The sequence below is a fragment of the Oncorhynchus mykiss genome, chromosome 10 (assembly GCF_057628025.1).
Source record: "Oncorhynchus mykiss isolate SJ-2025 chromosome 10, ASM5762802v1, whole genome shotgun sequence".
Classification (NCBI taxonomy): Eukaryota; Metazoa; Chordata; class Actinopteri; order Salmoniformes; family Salmonidae; genus Oncorhynchus; species Oncorhynchus mykiss.
Window position 1 is genome coordinate 65,232,136 of NC_143031.1, and position 25,297 is coordinate 65,257,432.

At 41.6% G+C, this 25,297-nt stretch overlaps 1 protein-coding gene across 1 annotated transcript in view; it reads left to right on the top strand.

The window, feature by feature from the left end:
- The first annotated feature begins 1,126 nt into the window (after positions 1 to 1,126).
- The window catches only part of LOC110533184 (uncharacterized), a 32,178-nt gene continuing 8,007 nt past the window's right edge, over positions 1,127 to 25,297 (top strand). The window contains exons 1-7 of the mRNA XM_090188553.1: positions 1,127 to 1,615; positions 3,265 to 3,395; positions 5,184 to 5,333; positions 17,156 to 17,320; positions 21,166 to 21,277; positions 21,521 to 22,464; positions 24,801 to 25,083. Coding sequence (XP_090044679.1) covers positions 1,360 to 1,615; positions 3,265 to 3,395; positions 5,184 to 5,333; positions 17,156 to 17,320; positions 21,166 to 21,277; positions 21,521 to 22,464; positions 24,801 to 25,083 — 2,041 coding nt within the window. The 5' untranslated portion in view covers positions 1,127 to 1,359. The remainder of the gene's footprint in view (positions 1,616 to 3,264; positions 3,396 to 5,183; positions 5,334 to 17,155; positions 17,321 to 21,165; positions 21,278 to 21,520; positions 22,465 to 24,800; positions 25,084 to 25,297) is intronic.

Sequence of the window (25,297 nt, forward strand, 5' to 3'; positions counted from 1 at the left end):
TATTTATCATCATTAGTCATTTAGGTCAACATTGGATCATTCAGAGATCCTCACTGAACTTCTGGAGAGAGTTTGCTGCACTGAAAGTAAAGGGGCTGAATAATTTTGCACGCCCAATTTTTAAGTTTTTGATTTGTTAAAAAAGTTTGAAATATCCAATAAATGTCGTTCCACTTCATGATTGTGTCCCACTTGTTGTTGATTCTTCACAAAAAAATACAGTTTTACATCTTTATGTTTGAAGCCTGAAATGTGGCAAAAGGTCGCAAAGCTCAAGGGGGCCGAATACTTTCGCAAGGCACTGTACATGATTCTGTGTGTTATTTCATAGTTTTGATGTCTTCACTATTATTCTACAATGTAGAAAATAGTAAAAATAAAGAAAACCCTTAAATGAGTAGGTGTGTCCAAACTTTTGACTGGTTCTGTATATATACCACTATCCCCAACACACCTTCCCACTACTTTGGCCCCAATAGATCCTACACCAGGCCGTCGGTCTGGGAGGCTGGAATTTCATCTCTCAAAACTGGAAAACACACATAATCAAAACTCTGAACAACAGACAGGGTCTCCTCAGTCTCGCGCTCACCACCGGGTCTGTGCACCACCAAACGGCATGCATCACAGACAACAGGGATCCCCGACTTCAGTTGATCCACCTTAACACTCAACCCCACCCCAGTTATCACTCCTTTCAATGGCGCTGTGTTCCGGAGACTAAAGCAACACTCCATCACTCTCCTTCCTGGCTCCCCCTCCCCTCCCTTCCCTCCACAGAAAACTCAAACATATGGCATCAGTCCCACACGGTCTGCCATGAGAGGTGACTGTATAGTTCCCTTAAGGAAAAGCACATTTAGTCAATCTGCTTTCTCTGTGAGAGCTTCCCATGTTTGAAATACACTGCCATCAGACACACACAACTGCACCACCTGTCACACTTTCACAAAAAAACATGAAGACATGGCTCAAGGCCAATCAGACATGTGAACATAATCCCTAGTTGTTTATTGCCGTTTTCCATGTTGTCTGTAGCTTGTGAGGAGTGGAAACACTTTGTTCTTGTGACCAATGTGTAATCCGCTCTCCGACCTGCGAAGGGCAGCAATACGCGACGCTGTCTAATCTTCCGGAAGTTCACACAAAGAAGAAGTAAACGGAAGTGAGCAGTGACTGAGAACAAGTTCCACGTTAGCGTTTTTTATTGTTATTTAGACGTGTATTAATAACACCCTGGAACTCAACATATGACTCCTTTAGCTGCACAGCATCACATACATGGTACTGTTTAATTCGCGTTGGAGACAGGACTTGGTTGATATATGTTATCTAGGTAACGCTAGCTAGCTGCTAACAATGTCAAACTGTATGGTTTTTCACACTCAAATAGCCTCCGTCATGGAGGTGCTAGCAAATGCAGCCGTGGCAGAAATCTGTAAACTCGTAGATGACGACTATGCAGTGTTTCGTTTGGAAATAACTCAAAGCCAGAAAGAAAACAGGGGATTACGGAGGAAACTACAGCTGCTGGAATTGAAGGTGGCACGGGAACGCGCAGAGAGAACCAATAGGGTCAAGATCCTCGACCGATACAGAGCAGGAATGCCAAGAGGTACAATTGGGGGGGCTTTCGCCAGTTCCTGTCTGCACATGTTACCTAGAATTGGTCTCAGGGACAGATTTAGAATGATTTAAAAAAACATGTTTTATTGTTATAGTCACTCCACCCTTCGGCACACCATATTTTTTATTTTTTAAACAGATCCGTGCACCAAGATGCAATACGACACGTGTTACATTTTATTTTGAAGTTATAGCCCCATTATAATAAAGCCATAATATAATTTGCGGCGTGGGATAGGCTACAGTTGAGCAGAGGCGTTTTTGGCATTTCTACACATGGGGAACTTTTTTTTGCCTTTTAAAAACTCCTATCATACAATTCTACCTCATTTACATTAAATAATACATTTGCTAAACCTGAGATAAATCTGGTCTTGAATTCAAACCAAAAAATTGCCCAGTCTCACCTAATGATGAAGATGAAGCCATAGGTTACTACTCACAGTAATGGTCGATGCGCTCCTCTTGGCAATAGCCTATCTCAAGATGATCTACTTTGAAAAACAGTGCTGTTGTTGAGGGGAATTTTTGTAAAATATTGGTTCTACAGTAGTAGGTGTTTGCTTTCCTTGTTTTTTATCCCACGATTGTTTTTTGAAATTAGCAAAAGGCCAAAAGACCACCTCAACCAACCATAGAAATATAATCCATAGATGGCAGTTCCCATTCAAGTCATGAATGGTTTAAATCTACTTGTTGAATCTATGCCGAGGTGCATTGAAGCTGTTCTGGTGGATCGTGTTGGCCAAACACCCTTTTTAAGACACTTTAGGTTGGTGTTTCCTTTGTTTTGGCAGTTTACCTGTATGTGCTTGTGATCAAATTTTATCCACCATATTTTTTTAGAAACTATTGAGCCTCTATAGCTAAATTATGCTCTCTGTTGTATTCTGAAAATTGAGATTGGGCTTCTGTGGTTGGATGAAAAATAAATACATTTGCCACTTGGGCCCAGTCACTGACTCACACAATTGGCCAGTAATATTTCTTTATTTATTTATTATGCAGTTTATTTTATTTTATCAATCAGTTACCAAATCAAGGCAGAGCCCCCCCAGTTACCCACGTGGGCCCCCTACCTCCTCTCCTCCCTCTATCTGATCATTAGCAGAGCAGCAGGCTCTCTACACTCATTGCGAGTGGGCTCCTGAATCCTCCTGTAGTTGGCAGTTGCAGTAAAACATTATTTAAAAAAAAAAGATAATATATACTACATATCTAATACTGTATAATATATACTGTATATATATTTTTTAAATTTAAAAATGTTTTTTGCTGTCTGTTGGTCCTCCCCGGCCTAGGCCCAGGGGCTTCATCCTCGGTAAGCCCCTGCATTAATCCGTCCATGATTGGGCTTGGTCAGTTTTTGGATAGTATGCAATAATTCCCCTGATTACTTAGCTTTCTTGCACAAAGACACTATCCTATTCTAACTAGATTATTGATTTACTGAATTTCCTATTTATTAATTTAAAAAAATTATGCAAGGAACATAATCAATCAATCTATAAATCGTATATCAAGAAGTCATCCTGGACAATTCTAGACGGTGTCAAAACTGTCAATGTTGTACAATATAGCGTTCAGCATTGACAGTACCTAACCTAACCACCTCTTTTCCCTCAAACACTCTCTTAGGTGAAGGACATTTTACTGGAGGCTACAGGAGCTTTGTGAATCCAGTGGGACACCATACATGGAGCGATGACCAACCAATCACTGTTGATGAGGGGAGTGGAACCTCAACCCAGCACATTATCATGATAGAGGTTAGTGTACCCTCCACCCTACCTGACACCCTAGACCCACTCCAATTTGCTTACCGCCCAAATAGGTCCACAGACGATGCAATCTCAACCACACTGCACACTGCCCTAACCCATCTGGACAAGAGGAATACCTATGTGAGAATGCTGTTCATCGACTACAGCTCGGCATTCAACACCATAGTACCCTCCAAGCTCATCATCAAGCTCGAGACCCTGGGTCTCGACCCCGCCCTGTGCAACTGGGTACTGGACTTCCTGACGGGCCGCCCCCAGGTGGTGAGGGTAGGCAACAACATCTCCACCCCGCTGATCCTCAACACTGGGTCCCCACAAGGGTGCGTTCTGAGCCCTCTCCTGTACTCCCTGTTCACCCACGACTGCGTGGCCACGCACGACTCCAACTCAATCATCAAGTTTGCGGACGACACAACAGTGGTAGGCTTGATTACCAACAACGACGAGACGGCCTACAGGGAGGAGTTGAGGGCCCTCGGAGTGTGGTGCCAGGAAAATAACCTCACACTCAACGTCAACAAAACTAAGGAGATGATTGTGGACTTCAGGAAACAGCAGAGGGAACACCCCCATATCCACATCGATGGAACAGTAGTGGAGAGGGTAGTAAGTTTTAAGTTCCTCGGCATACACATCACAGACAAACTGAATTGGTCCACTCACACAGACAGCATCGTGAAGAAGGCGCAGCAGCGCCTCTTCAACCTCAAGAGGCTGAAGAAATTCGGCTTGTCACCAAAAGCACTCACAAACTTCTACAGATGCACAATCAAGAGCATCCTGGCGGGCTGTATCACCGCCTGGTACGGCAACTGCTCCGCCCACAACCGTAAGGCTCTCCAGAGGGTAGTGAGGTCTGCACAACGCATCACCGGGGGCAAACTACCTGCCCTCCAGGACACCTACACCACCCGATGTTACAGGAAGGCCATAAAGATCATCAAGGACAACAACCACCCGAGCCACTGCCTGTTCACCCCGCTATCATCCAGAAGGCGAGGTCAGTACAGGTGCATCAAAGCTGGGACCGAGAGACTGAAAAACAGCTTCTATCTCAAGGCCATCAGACTGTTAAACAGCCATCACTAACACTGAGTGGCTGCTGCCAACACACTGACTCAACTCCAGCCACTTTAATAATGGGAATTGATGGGAAATTATGTAAAATATATCACTAGCCACTTTAAACAATGCTACCTAATATAATGTTTACATACCTTACATTATTCATCTCATATGTATACCTATTATACTGTACTCTATATCATCTACTGCATCCTTATGTAATACATGTATCACTAGCCACTTTAACTATGCCACTTTGTTTACATACTCATCTCATATGTATATACTGTACTCGATACCATCTACTGTATCTTGCCTATGCTGCTCTGTACCATCACTCATCCATATATATTTATGTACATATTCTTTATCCCCTTACACTGTGTATAAGGTAGTAGTTTTGGAATTGTTAGTTACATTACTTGTTGGTTATTACTGCATTGTCGGAACTAGAAGCACAAGCATTTCGCTACACTCGCATTAACATCTGCTAACCAAAGAAAATTTGATTTGATTTGTAATATTATTACATCAAAATTACAGTACGTCAAATGTGGCCAGTTAATTTCAGAAAGGCTCCCCTCAGGTATTCACTTGCTTACATATACATCCTTATTTATCTGCCGTAGGGGAGCTTGTGAGACTTCCCTATGACATTATCCAATTCCAGTCATGTATCGGTAATAACCTCCACTCTTCATGTGGCAGTCTGCAGAGGCTGCAGGTCCTGGTGTCAAGCAGGGTAGGACTGAAGAAGAGGACCCTCAACACAGCAGAGACATCCAGACTGGAGTGACTGGAGCACCCCCTGTAGCCACGGAGGACCCCACCCCCGTCGCTCGACGAAGCATCACGGAGGTCAGTGGAACACTGAACGTCGTCCTCAAGTCAGAGACAGAGACTTTAACTGTAACACACAGGCTCTTACACACAGCAACTGACCACAAATCAGACCCAGACAGACTGGGGCTTGGGACACCGGGCTCTCCTCCTGCTCCTGACTCAGAGTCCTTACCGGTATTTCACCAGAGCCAGATGATGGTTAAGTCCTGTGGAGATGATGATGGTGACACGTTAGACACTAGTGGTGATGATCCGTCTTGTTCTTACACAACAGAGATGGACCCTGGCAACATATCCTTGGGTTTAGAGACACAGACTGATTTGTCTAGAGGGGACTGGAACCGGTACAGTAGTAGTGTATACTCTGAAGGGTGCATAGATAAGAATGGGGAGGTTATAGTGGTAGATGAGGTGACTGTGAAAGTGGAGGGTGATGCTCCTCCCACATGGAATGCAGACAGTCACCTAGGCGACAGTCACTCACAGGGCAGAGATGTCTTACATTACAGAGAAAGCTTAGAGACAAATACAAATATTGTCACCCACTCCCCTTTACACGAGTTCAGGGATCGCGGCCCAGTGTCCACGACGATGGCACCTTCCAAATCACTCGGCTACGTCCTTTTCGATCAGGTATTGAACTCAAACGACCAAAGAGCCAAGGCTTGGGGAGGGGGAGCAACATCAGGCAATAGTAAAGAGAAACGGTTCCTCTGCATGTTCTGTAACAAAGGCTTCAGCAGCCCCCAGAAGGTGGAGGTCCATCAGAGGGTCCACACAGGGGAGAAACCCTACAGCTGTACCCAGTGTCATATGCGCTTTGCCCAGTCTGGCAGCCTGAAGAGGCACCAGATGGTCCACACAGGGGAGAAACCCTACAGCTGCCCCCAGTGTGAGAAGAGGTTCTCCCGCCAGGAACAGCTGAAGATGCACCTGAAGGTCCACATGGTATAGAGGCTGTTTGCCTGTACTCACTGATGGAAGAGATTCTCAGAGAGGAGCTACCTCAGGACACCAGCAGAAAAACCATTCCACTCTATAAAGTTGAAAGTAATCATTTCACTCAATAGCTTCTGATGTATAGATCAGTCCTTGCATTAAATACAAAGATTAATTTTCATTGTTGTCAGCAGAAAACATCCACAGATGCATTTGGAATAATGAGATTAAGACTAACAGTGTTGAACATTCCTTGGTAGAATATTGCATCCAGACATTGTGTGATATATATAAGCCAAAAAATCTGTTACATATTGTGTTTGTACTGTGTAGGCTATATGATGTTCACAAATGGCTGTTTCATTACTTCCGTTCAACTACTCAATTTTTTTCCCCAAGGCACTTTTAATGAGGAAATTAATGCAGTTTATAGAGTTAATACAGATTTTTAGTTGAGATTAGTGATGGGTGCATTTTCATGTTTCAGCATGACAATGCCCCTGTGCTCAAAGCGAGGTCCATACAGAAATGGTTTGTCAAGATCAATGTGGAAGAACTTGACTGGCCTGCACAGAGCCCTGACCTCAACCCCATCGAACACCTTTGGGATGAATTTGAATGCCGACTGCGAGCCAGGCCTAATCGCCCGACCTCACTAATTCTCTTGTGGCTATATGGAAGCAAGTCCCTGCTGAAATGTTCCAACATCTAGTGGAAAGCCTTCCCAGAAGACTGGAGGCTGTTATAGCAGCAAAGGGGGGACCAACTCCATGTTGATGCCCATGATTTTGGAATGAGATGTTCGACAAGCAGGTGCCACATACTTTTGGTCATGTGGTTTATTTAAGGAGAGCAAATGGAAATACAATCCCGAAGTCAGCTTACTGTCAACAGTAGAACAAAGTTTAAAACAATGTTTGAGTGAAAATTAATGGTGAATTTGCTTCCGGATACGGTAGACTCCTCCTCCTCACCACTATATTGAGATCATCAGTGCGGGTGAATTTAGCACGTATTGATGCTTTAATGAGACATCAGCTGGCGATGGTTGCAATAGGCCATTCGATTATATTCCAATAGGCTACATTCTGTAGCCTACACGTTAGCCTATCCATTGTCACATTATGAAAGGTGTGAAAACCGATGATGATTGTGGACTACAGGAAAAGGAGGACCGAGCACGCCCCCATTCTCATCGACGGTGCTGTAGTGGAGTAGGTTGAGAGCTTCAAGTTCCTTGGCGTCCACATCACCAACAAACTAACATGGTCCAAGTGAGCCGAGACAGTCGTGAAGAGGGCACAACAAAATCTATTCCCCCTCAGGAGACTGAAAATATTTGGCATGGGTCCTCAGATTCTCAAAAGGTTATACAGCTGCACCATCGAGAGCATCCTAACAGGTTGCATCACTTCCTGGTATGGCAACTGCTCGGCCTCCAACCGCAAGGCACTACAGAGGGTAGTGCGTATGGCCCAGTACATCACCAGGGCCAAGCTTCCTGCCATCCAGGACCTCTATACCAGGCGGTGTCAGAGGTTAAGCCCTAAAAGTCATGGACTGTTCTCTCTGCTACCGCACGGCAAGCGGTACCGGTGGGTCTAGGTCCAAGAGGCTTCTAAACAGCTTCTAGCCCCAAACCATAAGACTTCTGAACAGCTAATCAAATGGCTACCCAGACTATTTGTGTTGCACCCCACCATCTTCTACGCTGCTGCTACTCTGTTATTATCTATGCATAGTCACTTTAATAACTTTACCTACACGTACATAATTACCTTGACACCGGTGTCCCCCGCACATTGACACATTGACTCTGTACCGGTACCCCCTGTATATAGCCCCGCTATTGTTATTTACTGCCGCGCTTTATTTATTTGTTATTCTTATCTCTTACTTTTTTAGGGATTTTCTTAAAACTGCATTGTTGGTTAAGGGCTTGTAAGTAAGCATTTCATTATAAGGTCTACTCCTGTTGTATTTGGCGCATGTGACAACTAAGATTTGATTTTGTTTGTGTCCCTGGCTGAGATGAGCTGATTTGGGCCATCAGTTGATTGACAGAAACTTGAACAATAAACTTTCCTCCAGTGTGGATGCTGACCCACGTTTTATAGTTGGGCTATGTATAATTTGTCAACTTAGCTATGGTCTTTGGTGTGGGTAATATTTCATTTTGTAAATCTGTCGATGTTTATGCATTCGAGCCTATCCAAAGACGATTTAGTTGAGCTGAGACACTTCTCTGATGTGTAAATTATCAGACTGTTCGTTTTACTTCTTGAAAACCATTGAAATAAATGCAACTCGTGAGGCTTGGAGCGGGAGCGCTGCTTAGACCACTGCGCTACGGCAGGTCACAATGCTCTAGTAAGCATTAAGAATGCTATGGATACTCACTCCCCAGTAGGAGCAGTCCTCCATAGGATTGAATGGAATTCTACTGTATTTCAATAAAGGACAAAATTACATGTATTGATTATTTTGTTGTTGTTGTAGTAGGGACAGTAACATTAGTGATCTCAAAGTATACTTTAAGGAAAATGTTTTTACATATTTTATTTAGCTCACATAATTTATTATATTATGCATTAATGTATTTGTAATAGAATAAATGTGTGAAAAAAAAACAAATGAATGCATTTACATAGCTTCCAAAATATTCTTTACAATGGTGAGGGAGTTCCAAGATGGAGTGTATGTATAAATCATTGGATCGCACTGAGGTAATCAATTATGTATTCTGCCTATTGCTTGCCTTCAACATAAAAAAAAAATCCTTGACGAACAAACCATCTACACTGTACTTGTCCTTTTTATTATAATCCACATAAGAATTCACAAGACGAGCTATAGCCTGCACGTAGCTTAAGGTACGATACGGCATTGTATATACAAACGGATTCCAGCTGCCCCCGGCTATCTAAATATTTATTTAGATCCTCCTGGTGCAGGATGGATTTCCTCCTGCGACAAAATATTGGTATTTTTTGGGGTACTTTTTAGCCCTTTTTCTTCCCATTTTCATGATATCTAATTGGTAATTAGTCTTGTCCCATCGCTGCAACTCCTGTACGGACTCAGGAGAGTCCAAGGTCGAGAACCATACCTCCTCCAAAACACGTCCCTGCCAAGCCGCACTGCTTCTTGACACACTGCTCGCTTAACACTGAAGCCAGCCTCACCAATGTGTCAGAGGAAACACTGTGCACGCGCCCGGCCCACCACAGGAGTCTCTAGAGGGCGATGGGACAAGGACACCCCTGTCGGCCAAACCCTCCCCTAACCCGGACGATGCTGGGCCAATTGTGCGTCAGGATCTGTAGTGACGACTCAAGCACTGCAGTGCCTTAGCCCGCTGCGCCACTCGGGAGGCCCCAAGATCTGACATCTGTAGTATCACAGTACGTTTCAACGAAGGGCAAGTGGTGCTCCATGTTCAACGGGTAAAATTGTATTGGAGCTGTCCATGGTAGGTTGGGGAGAAATATTTTTTAAATCAAGGGAGGGGAAAAAAAGTCTAATTAATTCAAGGAATCGATCAGTGTCTACAACCGGAGCACGCTACTTAGACCGCTGTGCTACAGCAGGTCACAATGCTCTAACAAGCACTAAGAATGCTATGAATACTGATAAGACATAGGCACATCGTTTTCAATTAATTTGTTTTAAACCTTCCGTAAAATTGTGTTGGAGCTGTCCATGGTGGGTTGGGAAGAAATATACAGTACCAGTCCAAAGTTTGGACACACCTACTCATTCAAGGGTTTTTCTTTATTTTTAACTATTTTCTACTTTGTAGAATAATAGTTTTGACATCTTCACTATGAAATAACACATGGAATCATGTAGTAACCAAAAAAATGTTAAACAAATCAATATATTTTAAATTCTTCAAAGTAGCCACCCTTTGCCTTGATGACAGCTTTGTTGCACACCCTTGGCATTCTCTCAGTGGGCTACAGTCGCCTGCAGTATTCCTACTAGGGCAGAAGGGGTGAAAGACCAGCTGGTCGTACTTCAGGTATGCGATGTTGCCTCTCTTTTGCTGTTCAATGAGTCATAGCAGCGGGTCCTTTCTTTTGAGGCGTATCTTTCGGAGAAGTCTTCATTGATGAAGAACTGAGATAAGAACTGAGCTCTTTGGCCTTGCACACCAGTGGTGGGTTTGGTGTTGAAATGAGAATGCATAAGCAGATAAGAACCCCATGCCCACTGTAATATACGGTGGACGTTATGGGGCTGTTTTGCTTCCACTGGTCCTGGGGCCCTGGTTAAGGTCAACGGCATTATGAACATGACCCAGTACCAGGACATTTTAGCCAAAAACCTGGTTGCCTTTGCAAGGAAGCTGATACTTCAAATGGATCTTCCAGAAAGACAATAACCCCAAGCACACCAAAATCCACAAAGATTGACCACAGAATCTGTCTCCGAACTCAAGTCTCACTGAATACCTGTGGTTTGAATTGAAGAGGGCAGTCCATAAGTGCAAACGAAGGATAATAGTTAGCCCTCCGTGCAACCATTGATCGACACTTGCAACGTCTGAGCAGCGGAACGCGATGTGGTTAGCTGATACATCAAATGCCTATCCAGGTGTTGTAAGGTGTCAGCAACCTATGAGCAGAGAACGCAGCCATTGAGATACATAGATTGCTGTCATACCTTTTCCATAGACTGGTTTCCTTGCCCTGTAAGCAATGTTTTTAATTTTGTAATTTGGGTGAACTATCCCTTTAAACCTAATTTATGACCTGACCCATCACCTTATGAATTGTGTGACAAACACAACTATACAACACATAAATAGCTGTTAGCCTCCCACGCACAGGTTACTTTCTGTCGCTAGAACTAAAACTGAAACTTAATTATGTAAAAAACAGTAAATCAGACCTTAAAAACAATTTCAAATAAAAATCTTAATGAATAGAAATATAAAGTAATATAAAAGCACAACTATAACATTGGTAGGAAGACAATGTGTTTATTTAATGGGATTCATTTAAGATGCTCTTTTGAGTGGTAGGGTTTTAGACGTTTTTGTAAGCTGAGCAGGGACTCAGGGGGAAGCTGGTACCACCATTGGGGTGTCAGGACAGAGAAGAGCGTTGACTGGGCTGAGCGGGATCTGATCCCCCATTGTGGTGGGACGGCCAAGAGACCAGTGGCAGAACTTGAGTGCTCAGGTGGAGTGTTGGGTTTGAGCATGGCCTGAAGGTAGGGAGGGGCAGTTCCCCTTGCTGCTCTGTCGGCAAGCACCATGGTCATGTAGTGGATGGGAGCTTTGACTGGAAGTCAGTGGAGTGTGCGGAGGAGCGGGGTGACATGGGGGTCGTTCCACTTCAAAAAGAACAAGAAAGAGGCTTGACACCCACCATCTCAATTGTTCCAAAGTCGTTTCTGTTAGAAACAGATATTAGCATTCCTGCAAAATTATTTTGTTGAAATACAATTAGATCTCTGAGAAATTCAACTAATTGATTGCACCCAAATTGGCCATTTTAATTTATAGGATTCATATATTTAATAAATATAGTACCTAACATCTGATTCAGAACAAACTTTTTTCTAACAATGAGTTAGACATGAGAAATCCAAAGAAATTGTCTAAAACCACCCACGGACCCCCCCCCCCCCCCCCCCCCACACCAATCCCACCCCAACAACGAGTATATAGTATCAGTTCTCTGTCTGACAAATTGTATGGTGCTGCGGCTTGGAGTATTGTTTCATCGTCCAATGTAATTTCAGTGAATTTGGTTGGTTTTGTTTCCCCTTGTTCAGAGAAATTAGTCATCGAAGTTGTTAGGTTTTTGTCCCATCCTACATCCTGATAGTACCAGGTTCTGACCTCCTAAATGATGCTGTTCCTGCTTTTATGTGAAAAGGTGTTAAAGGTATTGTTCACCTAAATGACAAAATCGAACATTTTAAATTAATAATAGTTTTCCTTACCCTGTAAGCAGCATATGGACAAGGTATGAAAGCAACCCATGCTTTGGTTTTGTTGGCCACTGTTTCAAATGCTAACTTTTTAGCATTTGTGGCACAAATCCAATGCAAGTCAGTGGTACCTATATTAGCATTTTCCCGCTTAATTTCCAAATAATCATGAAGTTTACAAAAATGGATTGTATAACTCAGAGGTTAACGTTACTTATAGAGGATTTGGATATGAAGCACAAAATGCTAATCTAGTAAGCATTGACTTGCATTGAATTTGTGCCAGAAATGCTAAAAAGTTATCATTTAAAACAGTGACCAGACATGCTCACCCCCAGAATCTTTTTACGTGTCTATTTTCAACGGATAAAGCTAACAACATGAACAACTTCATAGTTAAGAACACTATAACTATATGGAAGAAAATTAAACATAATCTACAAGAGCCAATATCACTCACTAACACAACCCTATGGAACAATCCTTGGATAGCTTTTCATAATTCATAGATAAATTGGACCACATGGAAAACAAAAGGTATAGAAACCGTACATGACTTGGTAACAGGAAATAAATGTATGTCCATGACAGAATTAAAAGATATTCTGGACTGAAAAAAAGTTAATGTCACAATATTGATTTTGAAATCTTTTGGAAATCAGAGCAGCCTTGAGGGAATTATTTGAGTCAGAAAAGGATGTTCACATGATAGGGAAGATATACAAAACCTTGCAGAAACTATATCCATCTGAAAATCTCTTATATAAACCATTGGAACAAAGACTAAAAATAACTGTTGGCATAAGATGGAGGGAAAGTTGCAGCATAACTAATGAAATTGCAGTTAATTAAAATATATGCTTAATATAGTATAAACTAATGTATAGAATTGATTATACAAGAGTCAAAATACACAAATTCTAAAGAACAACAGCAGAGTCATGTCTTAAGTATAAAACAAATAATCACTCAATCCAAGCTTTCTGGGAATGCTATAATGTCCAAAAGTTGTGGGGGCTGAGCTAGAAAGTTGGCTGTCAGAATTATTACAATGTAAACTTAATTTTAATCTGTCTGTCTGCATATTTCAATACATGGCATATGGGGGTGTAGTGAGATGCCCAACGGGCTAGGTGATTGTCAACTCATCTTGAAAAAATGTATAATAAAAACATTGATTTCTATCCGCCATCATTAACACAATGGAAAAATGTAATGATTTATTATTGAAATAGCATGGGCGAATGAGAAAAACAAATTGATACAATTCAAGGCCAAGTGACAAACAATAATGCAGGCACTTGGGATGGGGGTGTGAGCATGCGGGTCTGGGCACATGAAAATGTAGTTATTGTTTGTAAGTTGTTATGTATATGAAGTGATTTATTTGTATTTATAAAAAATATTTGTATATATATATATATATATATATATATATATATATATATATATATATATATATATATATATATATATATATATATATACACATTGTTTGCCTTGTTGCAAACAGGATTCATGTTTTGGAATATTTTTATTCTGTTCAGGTTTCCTTCTTTTCAATTTGTCATTTAGATTATTATTGTGGAGTAATTTACAATGTTGTTGATCCATCCTCAGTTCTCTCATATCACAACCATTAAACTCTGTAACTGTTTTAAAATCACCATTGGCCTCATGGTGAAATCCCTGAGCAGTTTCCTTCCTATCTGACGCCTGTATCTTTGTAGTGACTGGGATTTGTACACCATCCAAAGCCTAATTCATAACTTCACCATGCTCAAACGGATGTTGAGTCATTTTTAATTTATTTGTACACATCTACCAATCGTTGCCGTTCTTTGCGAGGTATTGAAAAACCTCCCTGGTCTTTGTGGTTCAATCTGTGCTTAAATTCACTACTCGATTGAGAAATCTTACAGATATAGTGCCTTGCGAAAGTATTCGGCCCCCTTGAACTTTGCGACCTTTTGCCACATTTCAGGCTTCAAACATAAAGATATAAAACTGTATTTTTTTGTGAAGAATCAACAACAAGTGGGACACAATCATGAAGTGGAACTACATTTATTGGATATTTCAAACTTTTTTAACACATCAAAAACTGAAAAATTGGGCGTGCAAAATTATTCAGCCCCCTTAAGTTAATACTTTGTAGCGCCACCTTTTGCTGCGATTACAGCTGTAAGTCGCTTGGGGTATGTCTATCAGTTTTGCACATCGAGAGACTGACATTTTTTCCCATTCCTCCTTGCAAAACAGCTCGAGCTCAGTGAGGTTGGATGGAGAGCATTTGTGAACAGCAGTTTTCAGTTCTTTCCACAGATTCTCGATTGGATTCAGGTCTGGACTTTGACTTGGCCATTCTAACACCTGGATATGTTTATTTTTGAACCATTCCATTGTAGATTTTGCTTTATGTTTTGGATCATTGTCTTGTTGGAAGACAAATCTCCGTCCCAGTCTCAGGTCTTTTGCAGACTCCATCAGGTTTTCTTCCAGAATGGTCCTGTATTTGGCTCCATCCATCTTCCCATCAATTTTAACCATCTTCCCTGTCCCTGCTGAAGAAAAGCAGGCCCAAACCATGATGCTGCCACCACCATGTTTGACAGTGGGTATGGTGTGTTCAGGGTGATGAGCTGTGTTGCTTTTACGCCGATTGTTGTCCTATGGACAGAGTCTCCCACGTCAGCTGTAGATCTCTGCAGTTCATCCAGAGTGATCATGGGCCTCTTGGCTGCATCTCTGATCAGTCTTCTCCTTGTATGAGCTGAAAGTTTAGAGGGACGGCCAGGTCTTGGTAGATTTGCAGTGGTCTGATACTCCTTCCATTTCAATATTATCGCTTGCACAGTGCTCCTTGGGATGTTTAAAGCTTGGGAAATATTTTTGTATCCAAATCCGGCTTTAAACTTCTTCACAACAGTATCTCGGACCTGCCTGGTGTGTTCCTTGTTCTTCATGATGCTCTCTGCGCTTTTAACGGACCTCTGAGACTATCACAGTGCAGGTGCATTTATACGGAGACTTGATTACACACAGGTGGATTGTATTTATCATCATTAGTCATTTAGGTCAACATTGGATCATTCAGAGATCCTCACTGAACTTCTGGAGAGAGTTTGCTGCACTGAAAGTAAAGGGGCTGAATAATTTTGCACGCCCAATTTTTCAGTTTTTGATTTGTTAAAAAAGTTTTAAATATCCAATAAATGTCGTTCCACTTCATGATTGTGTCCCACTTGTTGTTGATTCTTCACAAAAAAATACCGTTTTATATCTTTATGTTTGAAGCCTGAAATGTGGCAAAAGGTCACAAAGTTCAAGGGGGCCGAATACTTTCGCAAAGGCACTGTATAAATATACTGCTCAAAAAAATAAAGGGAACACTAAAATAACACATCCTAGATCTGAATGATTGAAATATTCTTATTAAATACTTTTTTCTTTACATAGTTGAATGTGCTGACAACAAAAATCACACAAAAATTATAATTGGAAATCAAATATCAACCCATGGAAGTCTGGATTTGGAGTCACACTCAAAATTAAAGTGGAAAACCACACTACAGGCTGATCCAACTTTGATGTAATGTCCTTAAAACAAGTCAAAATGAGGCTCAGTAGTGTGTGTGGCCTCCACGTGCCTGTATGACCTCCCTACAACGCCTGGGCATGCTCTTGATGAGGTGGCGGATGGTCTCCTGAGGGATCTCCTCCTACATCTGGACTAAAGCATCCTCCTTAAAGCCAACTCCTGGACAGTCTGTGGTGCAACGTGGCGTTGGTGGATGGAGCGAGACATGATGTCCCAGATGTGCTCAATTGGATTCATCAATGCCTTCCTCTTGCAGGAACTGCTGACACACTCCAGCCACATGAGGTCTAGCATTGTCTTGCATTAGGAGGAACCCAGGGCCAATCGCACCAGCATATGGTCTCACAAGGGGTCTGAGGATCTCATCTCTGTACCTAATGGCAGTCAGGCTACCTCTGGCGAGCACATGGAGGGCTGTGCGGCTTTGGAGCAGTGGCTTCTTCCTTGCTGAGCGGCCTTTCAGGTTATGTCGATATAGGACTCGTTTTACTGTGGATATTGATACTTTTGTACCTGTTTCCTCCAGCATCTTCACAAGGTCCTTTGCTGTTGTTCTGGGATTGATTTGCACTTTTCGCACCACAGTACGTTCATCTCTAGTAGACAGAACACGTCTCCTTCCTGAGCGGTATGACAGATGCTTGGTCCCATGGTGTTTATACCTGCGTACTATTGTTTGTACAGATGAACGTGGTACCTTCAGGTGTTTGGATATTGCCCCCAAGGATGAAACCAGACTTGTAGAGGTCTACAATTTTTTTTTCTGAGGTCTTGGCTGATTTATTGGAATTGATTTTCTGGAATTTTCCAAGTTGTTTAAAGGCACAGTCAACTTAGTGTATGTACATGATTTCTGACCCACTGGAATTGTGTTACAGTGAATTATAAGTGAAATAATCTGTCTGTAAACAATTGTTGGAAAAATTACTAGTCATGCACAAAGTAGATGTCATAACCGACTTGCCAAAACTATAGTTTAACAAGAAATTTGTTGAGTGATTGAAAGTTTTAATGACTCCAACCTAAGTGAATATTAACTTCCGACTTCAACTGTACATGTGTGGTTTTGATATGGTGTATTACACACAAACACCTAATGTACACGTCAAAATAGTTTAGTCAGGTTTATCTTAATGACTTGACTTATCATAGCTGACTTGTATTTACCAACATCATATTTATGTTCACCATGATGGGTTTATCAACAATGAAGTCATTCTGTAACTACAGTATAGGACTCAAACTTAGTGGGGATGGGTAAACACTCCATGTTGAATGTGTGTTTATTATCTGTGTGTACATACCTGAGGGAGTGTGTGTCTGTGTAATCTGTATCACTTGTCTCTTCCAGGAGGAGGAGGGTCTGGAGGTGCTGCTGGTGAAGGAGGAGGGGTGTGAGGAGGGTCTGGCGAACCCTGAGGCGACCATGGTCATGGAGGACAACCAGACAAAAACTCGTCCAGAACCCACAGAGGAACCAGCTGAAGAGCACAGGACCACATACAGTCTCACTGAGGTGAGCCCACTGTAAACTACTGTCTGAATGGTATTAGGTTGGGCCGTATTCCACTAAGCTTCTCAACGTAGAAAATTGGTCGTAATGTATGCATGTAAGTGTGTGTGTGTGTGTGTGTGTATGTATGTATATATATATATATGACACATATTTAACCCCATATTTTTGTTGGCACAACACTACCTCCATACTTCCATTCATTTATATATACAGTGCCTTGCGAAAGTATTCGGCCCCCTTGAACTTTGCGACCTTTTGCCACATTTCAGGCTTCAAACATAAAGATATAAAACTGTATTTTTTTTGTGAAGAATCAACAACAAGTGGGACACAATCATGAAGTGGAACGACATTTATTGGAAATTTCAAACTTTTTTAACAAATCATAAACTGAAAAATTGGGCGTGCAAAATTATTCAGCCCCCTTAAGTTAATACTTTGTAGCGCCACCTTTTGCTGCGATTACAGCTGTAAGTCGCTTGGGGTATGTCTCTATCAGTTTTGCACATCGAGAGACTGACATTTTTTCCCATTCCTCCTTGAAAAACAGCACGAGCTCAGTGAGGTTGGATGGAGAGCATTTGTGAACAGCAGTTTTCAGTTCTTTCCACAGATTCTCGATTGGATTCAGGTCTGGACTTTGACTTGGCCATTCTAACACCTGGATATGTTTATTTTTGAACCATTCCATTGTATATTTTGCTTTATGTTTTGGATCATTGTCTTGTTGGAAGACAAATCTCCGTCCCAGTCTCAGGTCTTTTGCAGACTCCATCAGGTTTTCTTCCAGAATGGTCCTGTATTTGGCTCCAGCCATCTTCCCATCAATTTTAACCATCTTCCCTGTCCCTGCTGAAGAAAAGCAGGCCCAAACCATGATGCTGCCACCACCATGTTTGACAGTGGGGATGATGTGTTCAGGGTGATGAGCTGTGTTGCTTTTACGCCAAACATAACGTTTTGCATTGTTGCCAAAAAATTCAATTTTGGTTTCATCTGACCAGAGCACCTTCTTCCACATGTTTGGTGTGTCTCCCAGGTGGCTTGTGGCAAACTTTAAATGACACTTTTTATGGATAACTTTAAGAAATGGCTTTCTTCTTGCCACTCTTCCATAAAGGTCAGATTTGTGCAATATATGACTGATTGTTGTCCTATGGACAGAGTCTCCCACCTCAGCTGTAGATCTCTGCAGTTCATCCAGAGTGATCATGGGCCTCTTGGCTGCATCTCTGATCAGTCTTCTCCTTGTATGAGCTGAAAGTTTAGAGGGACGGCCAGGTCTTGGTAGATTTGCAGTGGTCTGATACTCCTTCCATTTCAATATTATCGCTTGCACAGTGCTCCTTGGGATGTTTAAAGCTTGGGAAATCTTTTTGTATCCAAATCCGGCTTTAAACTTCTTCACAACAGTATCTCTGACCTGCCCGGTGTGTTCCTTGTTCTTCATGATGCTCTCTGCGCTTTTAACGGACCTCTGAGACCATCACAGTGCAGGTGCATTTATACGGAGACTTGATTACACACAGGTGGATTGTATTTATCATCATTAGTCATTTAGGTCAACATTGGATCATTCAGAGATCCTCACTGAACTTCTGGAGAGAGTTTGCTGCACTGAAAGTAAAGGGGCTGAATAATTTTGCACGCCCAATTTTTCAGTTTTTGATTTGTTAAAAAAGTTTGAAATATCCAATAAATGTCGTTCCACTTCATGATTGTTTCCCACTTGTTGTTGATTCTTCACAAAAAAAATACAGTTTTATATCTTTATGTTTGAAGCCTGAAATGTGGCAAAAGGTCGCAAAGTTCAAGGGGGCCGAATACTTTCGCAAGGCACTGTATATTACCTTAAAACCAGTCCTGCGACAAGCGCATGCAGTGGATTGAGACACTGATATCTCTAGTTTAAATTGATGGAATTTTATATTTTATTAATTAGAATAACTCTCAACAGTATTTTAAGACCCAGACTGAGTCCCTACATTTTTTCAAATATTTTTTGCGGGCATATTAAAGCGGGGTTGGTCGGCGGTTGCCCATCCCTTCTCTAGGGGGTGATAAAACGCCAAAAATAACATCTGAGGTTAATCATAAAACCCAATCTTTCCCCATTAATTTCACCCATAACAATTGCTAAACGAACCAAAGGTAACTAATTTCTGTTTTTTAGGATTACAAACTGGTGAGCTCTATAGAGTTCAAAGCTGGCGATACCTCATCGCGATTGGTTATTCCACATAATTTGCAACGTTTTCAATGAGCGTCATCACTATCTTTCCTTTGCGTAATCTCTATTGGACAGACTGAGTAAACATAAATGGTACCGTAGACCAGCTTTAATATTGCAGATTGTGGGTTCTATCAACGTAAGTGTCTGCGTCATACCCCGTATATATATATTTTTTTAAAGTGCTTTTTATTTGACCACAACCCCCCTCCCCTAATTGGAGTAAACTAATGGACAACAATACTTAGGCCCAATATGTTTGCATGCATAGCCTAACTTATTATTTTTTTTACAAATTTTGATGGTTGTTGAAAGTGGAATTTCTACAATATTACCGTTATATCAACACACTCGTCACTCCCGTTTAACAACTCTAAATCGCTATGGCACAGTAGCCTATGCATCAAGTCACCTGCCGCTGATAATGTTGCATACAATGTTTGAAAGGTTTATAATTTTCGTTGAACACAATTCAAGTTAACATAAGCTCTAAATGCCTTCAATTGCCAAATGTATAGGCACGCCCAATTTAGGCTTTTTTAACTTATTTTAGGAATTACTTAAAATAATATGTACAGTAGGTAATTAAATAATCAAATGAAAAATGTGTATCAGGGTTGGGGTCAATTCAGGAAGTACACTCAAATTCCAATTCTCTTCACTGCTTTTCAATGAGAAAAATGTGGATTTGGAATTTGGTTTACTTTCTGAATTGACTGAAATTGAATTGACCCCCAACCCTGTTATTCATTAGCCTAGTGGCTAAGTATTTGGGAATTTTATGTGAAATAGGCCTCGTGAAACCTTTTAAAGTGTTCCATGTAGGTCGAGATTATTTATGGATTGATTATATATTGAAACGGAAAAGGGGCAATACTCGCTCACCATTTTAAACATTCAATTGTTTTATTTAAGCAAAGTTAGAAGATTAAGGTTTCGGCATTCAATGACCTTCATCAGAATAATCACACAAAGGGAAAGTTCATATAAGTTCACAAGTTCATATAAGGCAGGGATGTGCATCTCCAGTCCTCGGGCCTGATTGGTGTCATACTTTTGCCTCAGCTAACACACCTGACTCCAATAATCAACTAATCATGATCTTCAGTTTAGAATGCAATTAGTTGAATCGGCTGTTTGCTAGGGATGAGGAAACAGTGTGACACCACTCCGGCCCGTTCCTGATAGGTATGTGGAAAACAATCAGAAATATACTATAGTCTCTAGGTTCAGATGATATAGCAATATCAACACATTCTTCTACCAACTCGAAAGCAATTGCATGTGGCACAGGAACCACTGACTCGCTTCGTTTTTCTATTATCAAGACACCCCAGCTGGTAACTCTGAACTGGTTAGGACAGCACATGAGGTCTCTTAAATATATTTGTTGACAAGGTGGGACTCTTATGACTAAAGACGCGTCTTGCATAGCTTTTATTTTTACCCTTGAGTAGGGGTAAACTGTCTCTATTCTCAGCACATCAAGTAATCAAATCAACTTTGCATAGTACTCATAGCAATCCCTCATTACCCAATCAAAAATATATTCCATAGCAGGGTGCTCATATCAGATTTCTTGATCCAACATCCTCTCACTCTGTATCTCTTACAGCCAGTAGACATGGAGGATGGGAAGCCTGATCTACTGCTAGTCAAAGAGGAGGCAATAGAAGACGGACCAGAGAGCATTGATCTGCTGAGTGGACTAAAGATGGGGGAGCAAGGTAAGGGAGAAATACATATAACCTACATACAGTAATAGATCTTCAATGGGAATAGTAATACATATAGCCTACATACAGTAATATATCTTCAATGGGAATAGTGATGCGCCTGGCTATTTTTTTTCCTTCCTTCATAAAATGAAAACACAATGCATGTTTACATACAAAACCACACATTATAATGTATGAACTTGACAACAACAAAAAAATCAGGAAAATCTATTTTCTAACCTCTTCCTGCAGGTGGTTGGCAGGAGGCTAACAGAGGAGACTGGGTGGCCGTCTTGGATTCCCAGACCCAGACAGGTGCAGCCAAGGCTCTAGGGAACAATATCACTGAGCAGGCCATGACCAGAGGTGGCATAGTGGAGGTCAGTGGATGGGACAGCATCCTCAACTCTGGGCTGGGGAACAACACTGTTAACCACAACCAGAAACAGACAGTGGAACACAAAACAACTGAACATAGTCTCCATGACAACAGAATGGCTGAGACTAGGGCGAGGCGTAGATTTGGTCTGCAGGTACGAGGTGGTGTCCGTATGGGAACAGACACTGACTCGGCTAGCGATGCTCCGTCCTGCTCCTATAGTTGTGATTCAGAGAGACTGATGACGCCTCAGGTTAACCCCCTAACAGGTGCTGCCTTCAGCCTGCCTTCTATAGGATCTATCAACTGGAACATGGACCCTGCAACAACACAGTCACTCCCTGGCCTTCATTCTCCTCACACTCTCCTGTTCAACCAGACCTCAGACAATGCCAGTGCCTCAACACTAAATGGGTACACAAGCCCATTGACAAATGACAGTAGTAGCAATGCTATCAGTAGATCTGGTGGCAAAGAGAAGCGCTTCCCGTGTTCGTTCTGTGGGAAAGCCTTCAGTTTCCGCAAACAGGTGGAGATCCACCAGAGGATGCACACAGGGGAGAAACCGTTCGGCTGCCACCTTTGTCGGGCCAGTTTTTCACAATCATTCAGCCTGAAGAGGCACCAGAGAGTCCACACAGGGGAGAAACCCTACAGCTGTCCCCAGTGTGAGAAGAGGTTCTCCCACCAGCACCATTTGAAGGTGCACCTGAAGATCCACACGGGAGAGAGGCCATTCGCCTGTACGCACTGCGGGAAGAGGTTCTCAGAGAGGAGATATCTCAGGATACACCAGCAGCAAATGCACATAGCCCATGTATAGAGTACAGTGACATGTATGTAGTACTAGTTAGTTTGTTTGTTTAGTTAATTCTGTTGGTTTTGGATGTAGTAGGGAACTGGATGAGGTGAACTGAGGAAAGAATGAGTATAATGTGTGATGGTGTCTGTAAAAATGTTTCACTGATTAAGACTAACAATTTTGTCCTGTTTTGAAAGTGAAGCTGTGTAATGTTGAACTTTTTCCAAAGCATTCTAAAATGTATTTCATCAAAGCGAGGTTTCCAGATTTACAGAAAAGGTACTGTTTACTTTTCTCACTATGGTTTCTACTTGTCACGTATCGTTTTTTACAATAATAGTACTGATCTTCACGTGTGCGAGTGTATGACCATTTTGTTGAAATTAAATACAAAATTGACTCTGTGCTGACTGACTTGGTTATTTTTTGGTCATTGCAGGGACTGGGTTTTCCTTAGCTCAGTCGGACCAAAACATGCAGCTGGTTGCCACACCAGATACTGACTTACATTGGATTTTGACCCCACCCCCTTTGTTCAGGGACAGATTATTCCATTTCTGTTAGTCACATGTCTGTGGAACTTGTTCAGTTTGTCTCAGTTGTTGAATCTTGTTATGTTCATACAAATATTTACACATGTTAAGTTTGCTGAAAATAAACGCAGTTGACAGTGAGAGGACATTTCTTTTTTTACTGAGTTTATTAGCGGACTAAACACCACTCCACGGTGAAGGAAGTTTTGTAATGAACTCAACCACTAGTTGCCATATTAGAGCAACAGCAATGAGCAGTATTTGATTAACATTTATTGAAAAAGTATTGATTTCACCAAATCACAGTAAGTCACGCAACTACAGAGGACAAACATACTTAGGTGGGCGTTGAATATTTTATTGAAAGTATTGACCTTGGGCAAATCGATGTAGTCGGTGCTGGTCTCGGCTCGAAGGCGTTGGTGAAGTTCATCAGCAGAGGTGGAGAAAGTATGCGATTCTCATACTTCAGTAAAAGTAAAGATGCCTTGATAGAAAATTCCTCAAAAAGTGAAAGTCACACAGTAAAATACTACTTGAGTAAAAGAAAGTATTTGGTTTTAAATATATTTAAGTATCAAAAGTAATGGCACCATTTTGTTGGGGGGGGGATAACCAGGGGCACACTCCAACACTGACTTAATTTACAAACAAAGTATGTGTTTTGTGAGTCCAGATCAGAGGCAATAGGGGATGTTCTTCTTGGTAAGTGCATGAATTTGACAATTTTCCTGTCATGCTAGCCATTCAAAATGTAACGAGTACTTTCGACTGTCACGGAAAATCAATGGAGTAGAAAGTACATTCTTTTCTTTAGGAATGTAATGAAGTAAAAGTTGTCAAATCTAAATAGTTAAGTACAGATACCCCCCCCAAAAAAACACTTAAGTAGTACTTTAAAGTATTTTCACTTAAGTACTTTACAGCACTGTTCATCAGAAACAAACTTCACCGTGGAGTTTAGTCCCTTAGGATAAATAAAAGATATGCCATGAGAACGCTTGTGTAAAACCGGGAAGTGTATGTTATTGAGTCTGAATGTAAAATGTTGCAACTGTGGTGGGCATCATATTCCCGACTTCCCTGAGTGCCCTGTTAGGGTGAAACAGGTTGATGTGTCAAGGATCAGGATTGTCCAGCAGATCTCCTGTGGAGCTGGGGAGAGAGTCAAAGGTGTACATGGCCACAGCGCTGAAGAAATGGTGGTGGATGCACAACAGCACGTTGTAAATGTTCCTCATCAGTCAAGAGATCTGGATACAGTCATTGTGAAGGTGGATTTTGTAACGCTTATTGCCACAGTTATTAATTGTACTGTTCAAGTGTCCAATAAATTATTGTGTCTCTGGCTGATAAGTATTAGGGGCATCAATATTTCAAAGCAGAAGCACGGCAAGGATACTGTCGTTGGAAGATGGCACGACCTTCGAGGATCTTTTCTGATTCTAATGTTTGATTTGAACAGAAAAGCAAGTTGATTTTGAACAGTTGAATATTATTTTTGATCGTTTGACTTATCCACCCATACAGTAGGTGGCGACATGCACATACAATTGTTGCGGAAGCCATTAAACCAAAGAAGAGGAAGAGCCCCCTTTTCGTCAGTGTAAACGGAAGTTAACGTTGACCAAGAACAATTTCTTACGGTAGCGTTTTTATTGTTATTTAGACGTTTATTAACACCCTGGAATTCAATATGAATAATTTGATTGCACAGCATCACATACTTAACCCCATGTAGTCTTTAATTCGCGTTGTAGACAGGACGATTAATGTTATCTAGCTAGCTAGCTAGCTAGCTACTAACGTTAGCTAACAATGGCTAACTGTATGGTTTTTCACACTCAAATAGCCTCCATTATGGAGATGCTAGCGAATGCCGCCGTGGCAGAGATCTGTAAACTCGTAGACGACGACTATGCAGTGTTTCGTTTGGAAATAACTCAAAGCCAGAAAGAAAACAGGGTATTGCGGAGGAAACTACAGCTACATGAACTGAAGGTGTCACGGGAGCGCGCAGAGAAGACAGCGCGAGAGCGCGTCCTCGCCAGTCGTCCCAGTAGTGTCAAGATCCTCGACCGATACAGAGGAATGGCAAGAGGTACACTTTGATTTTGCAGAAGGCCGAGGCTGCCGCCCGGTTCCTCTCTGCTCATATGTTCAGATGTGAGACCCAGTATTGGATCTTGGTCAGTGTTTGGATAGTATGCAATACTTACACTGATTACCAATACTTAGCCATCTTGAAAATGTTTTTTTATTTATTTAACCAGGCTTCTTGCACGAAGACAAAATATCATATTCTTACCAGATAC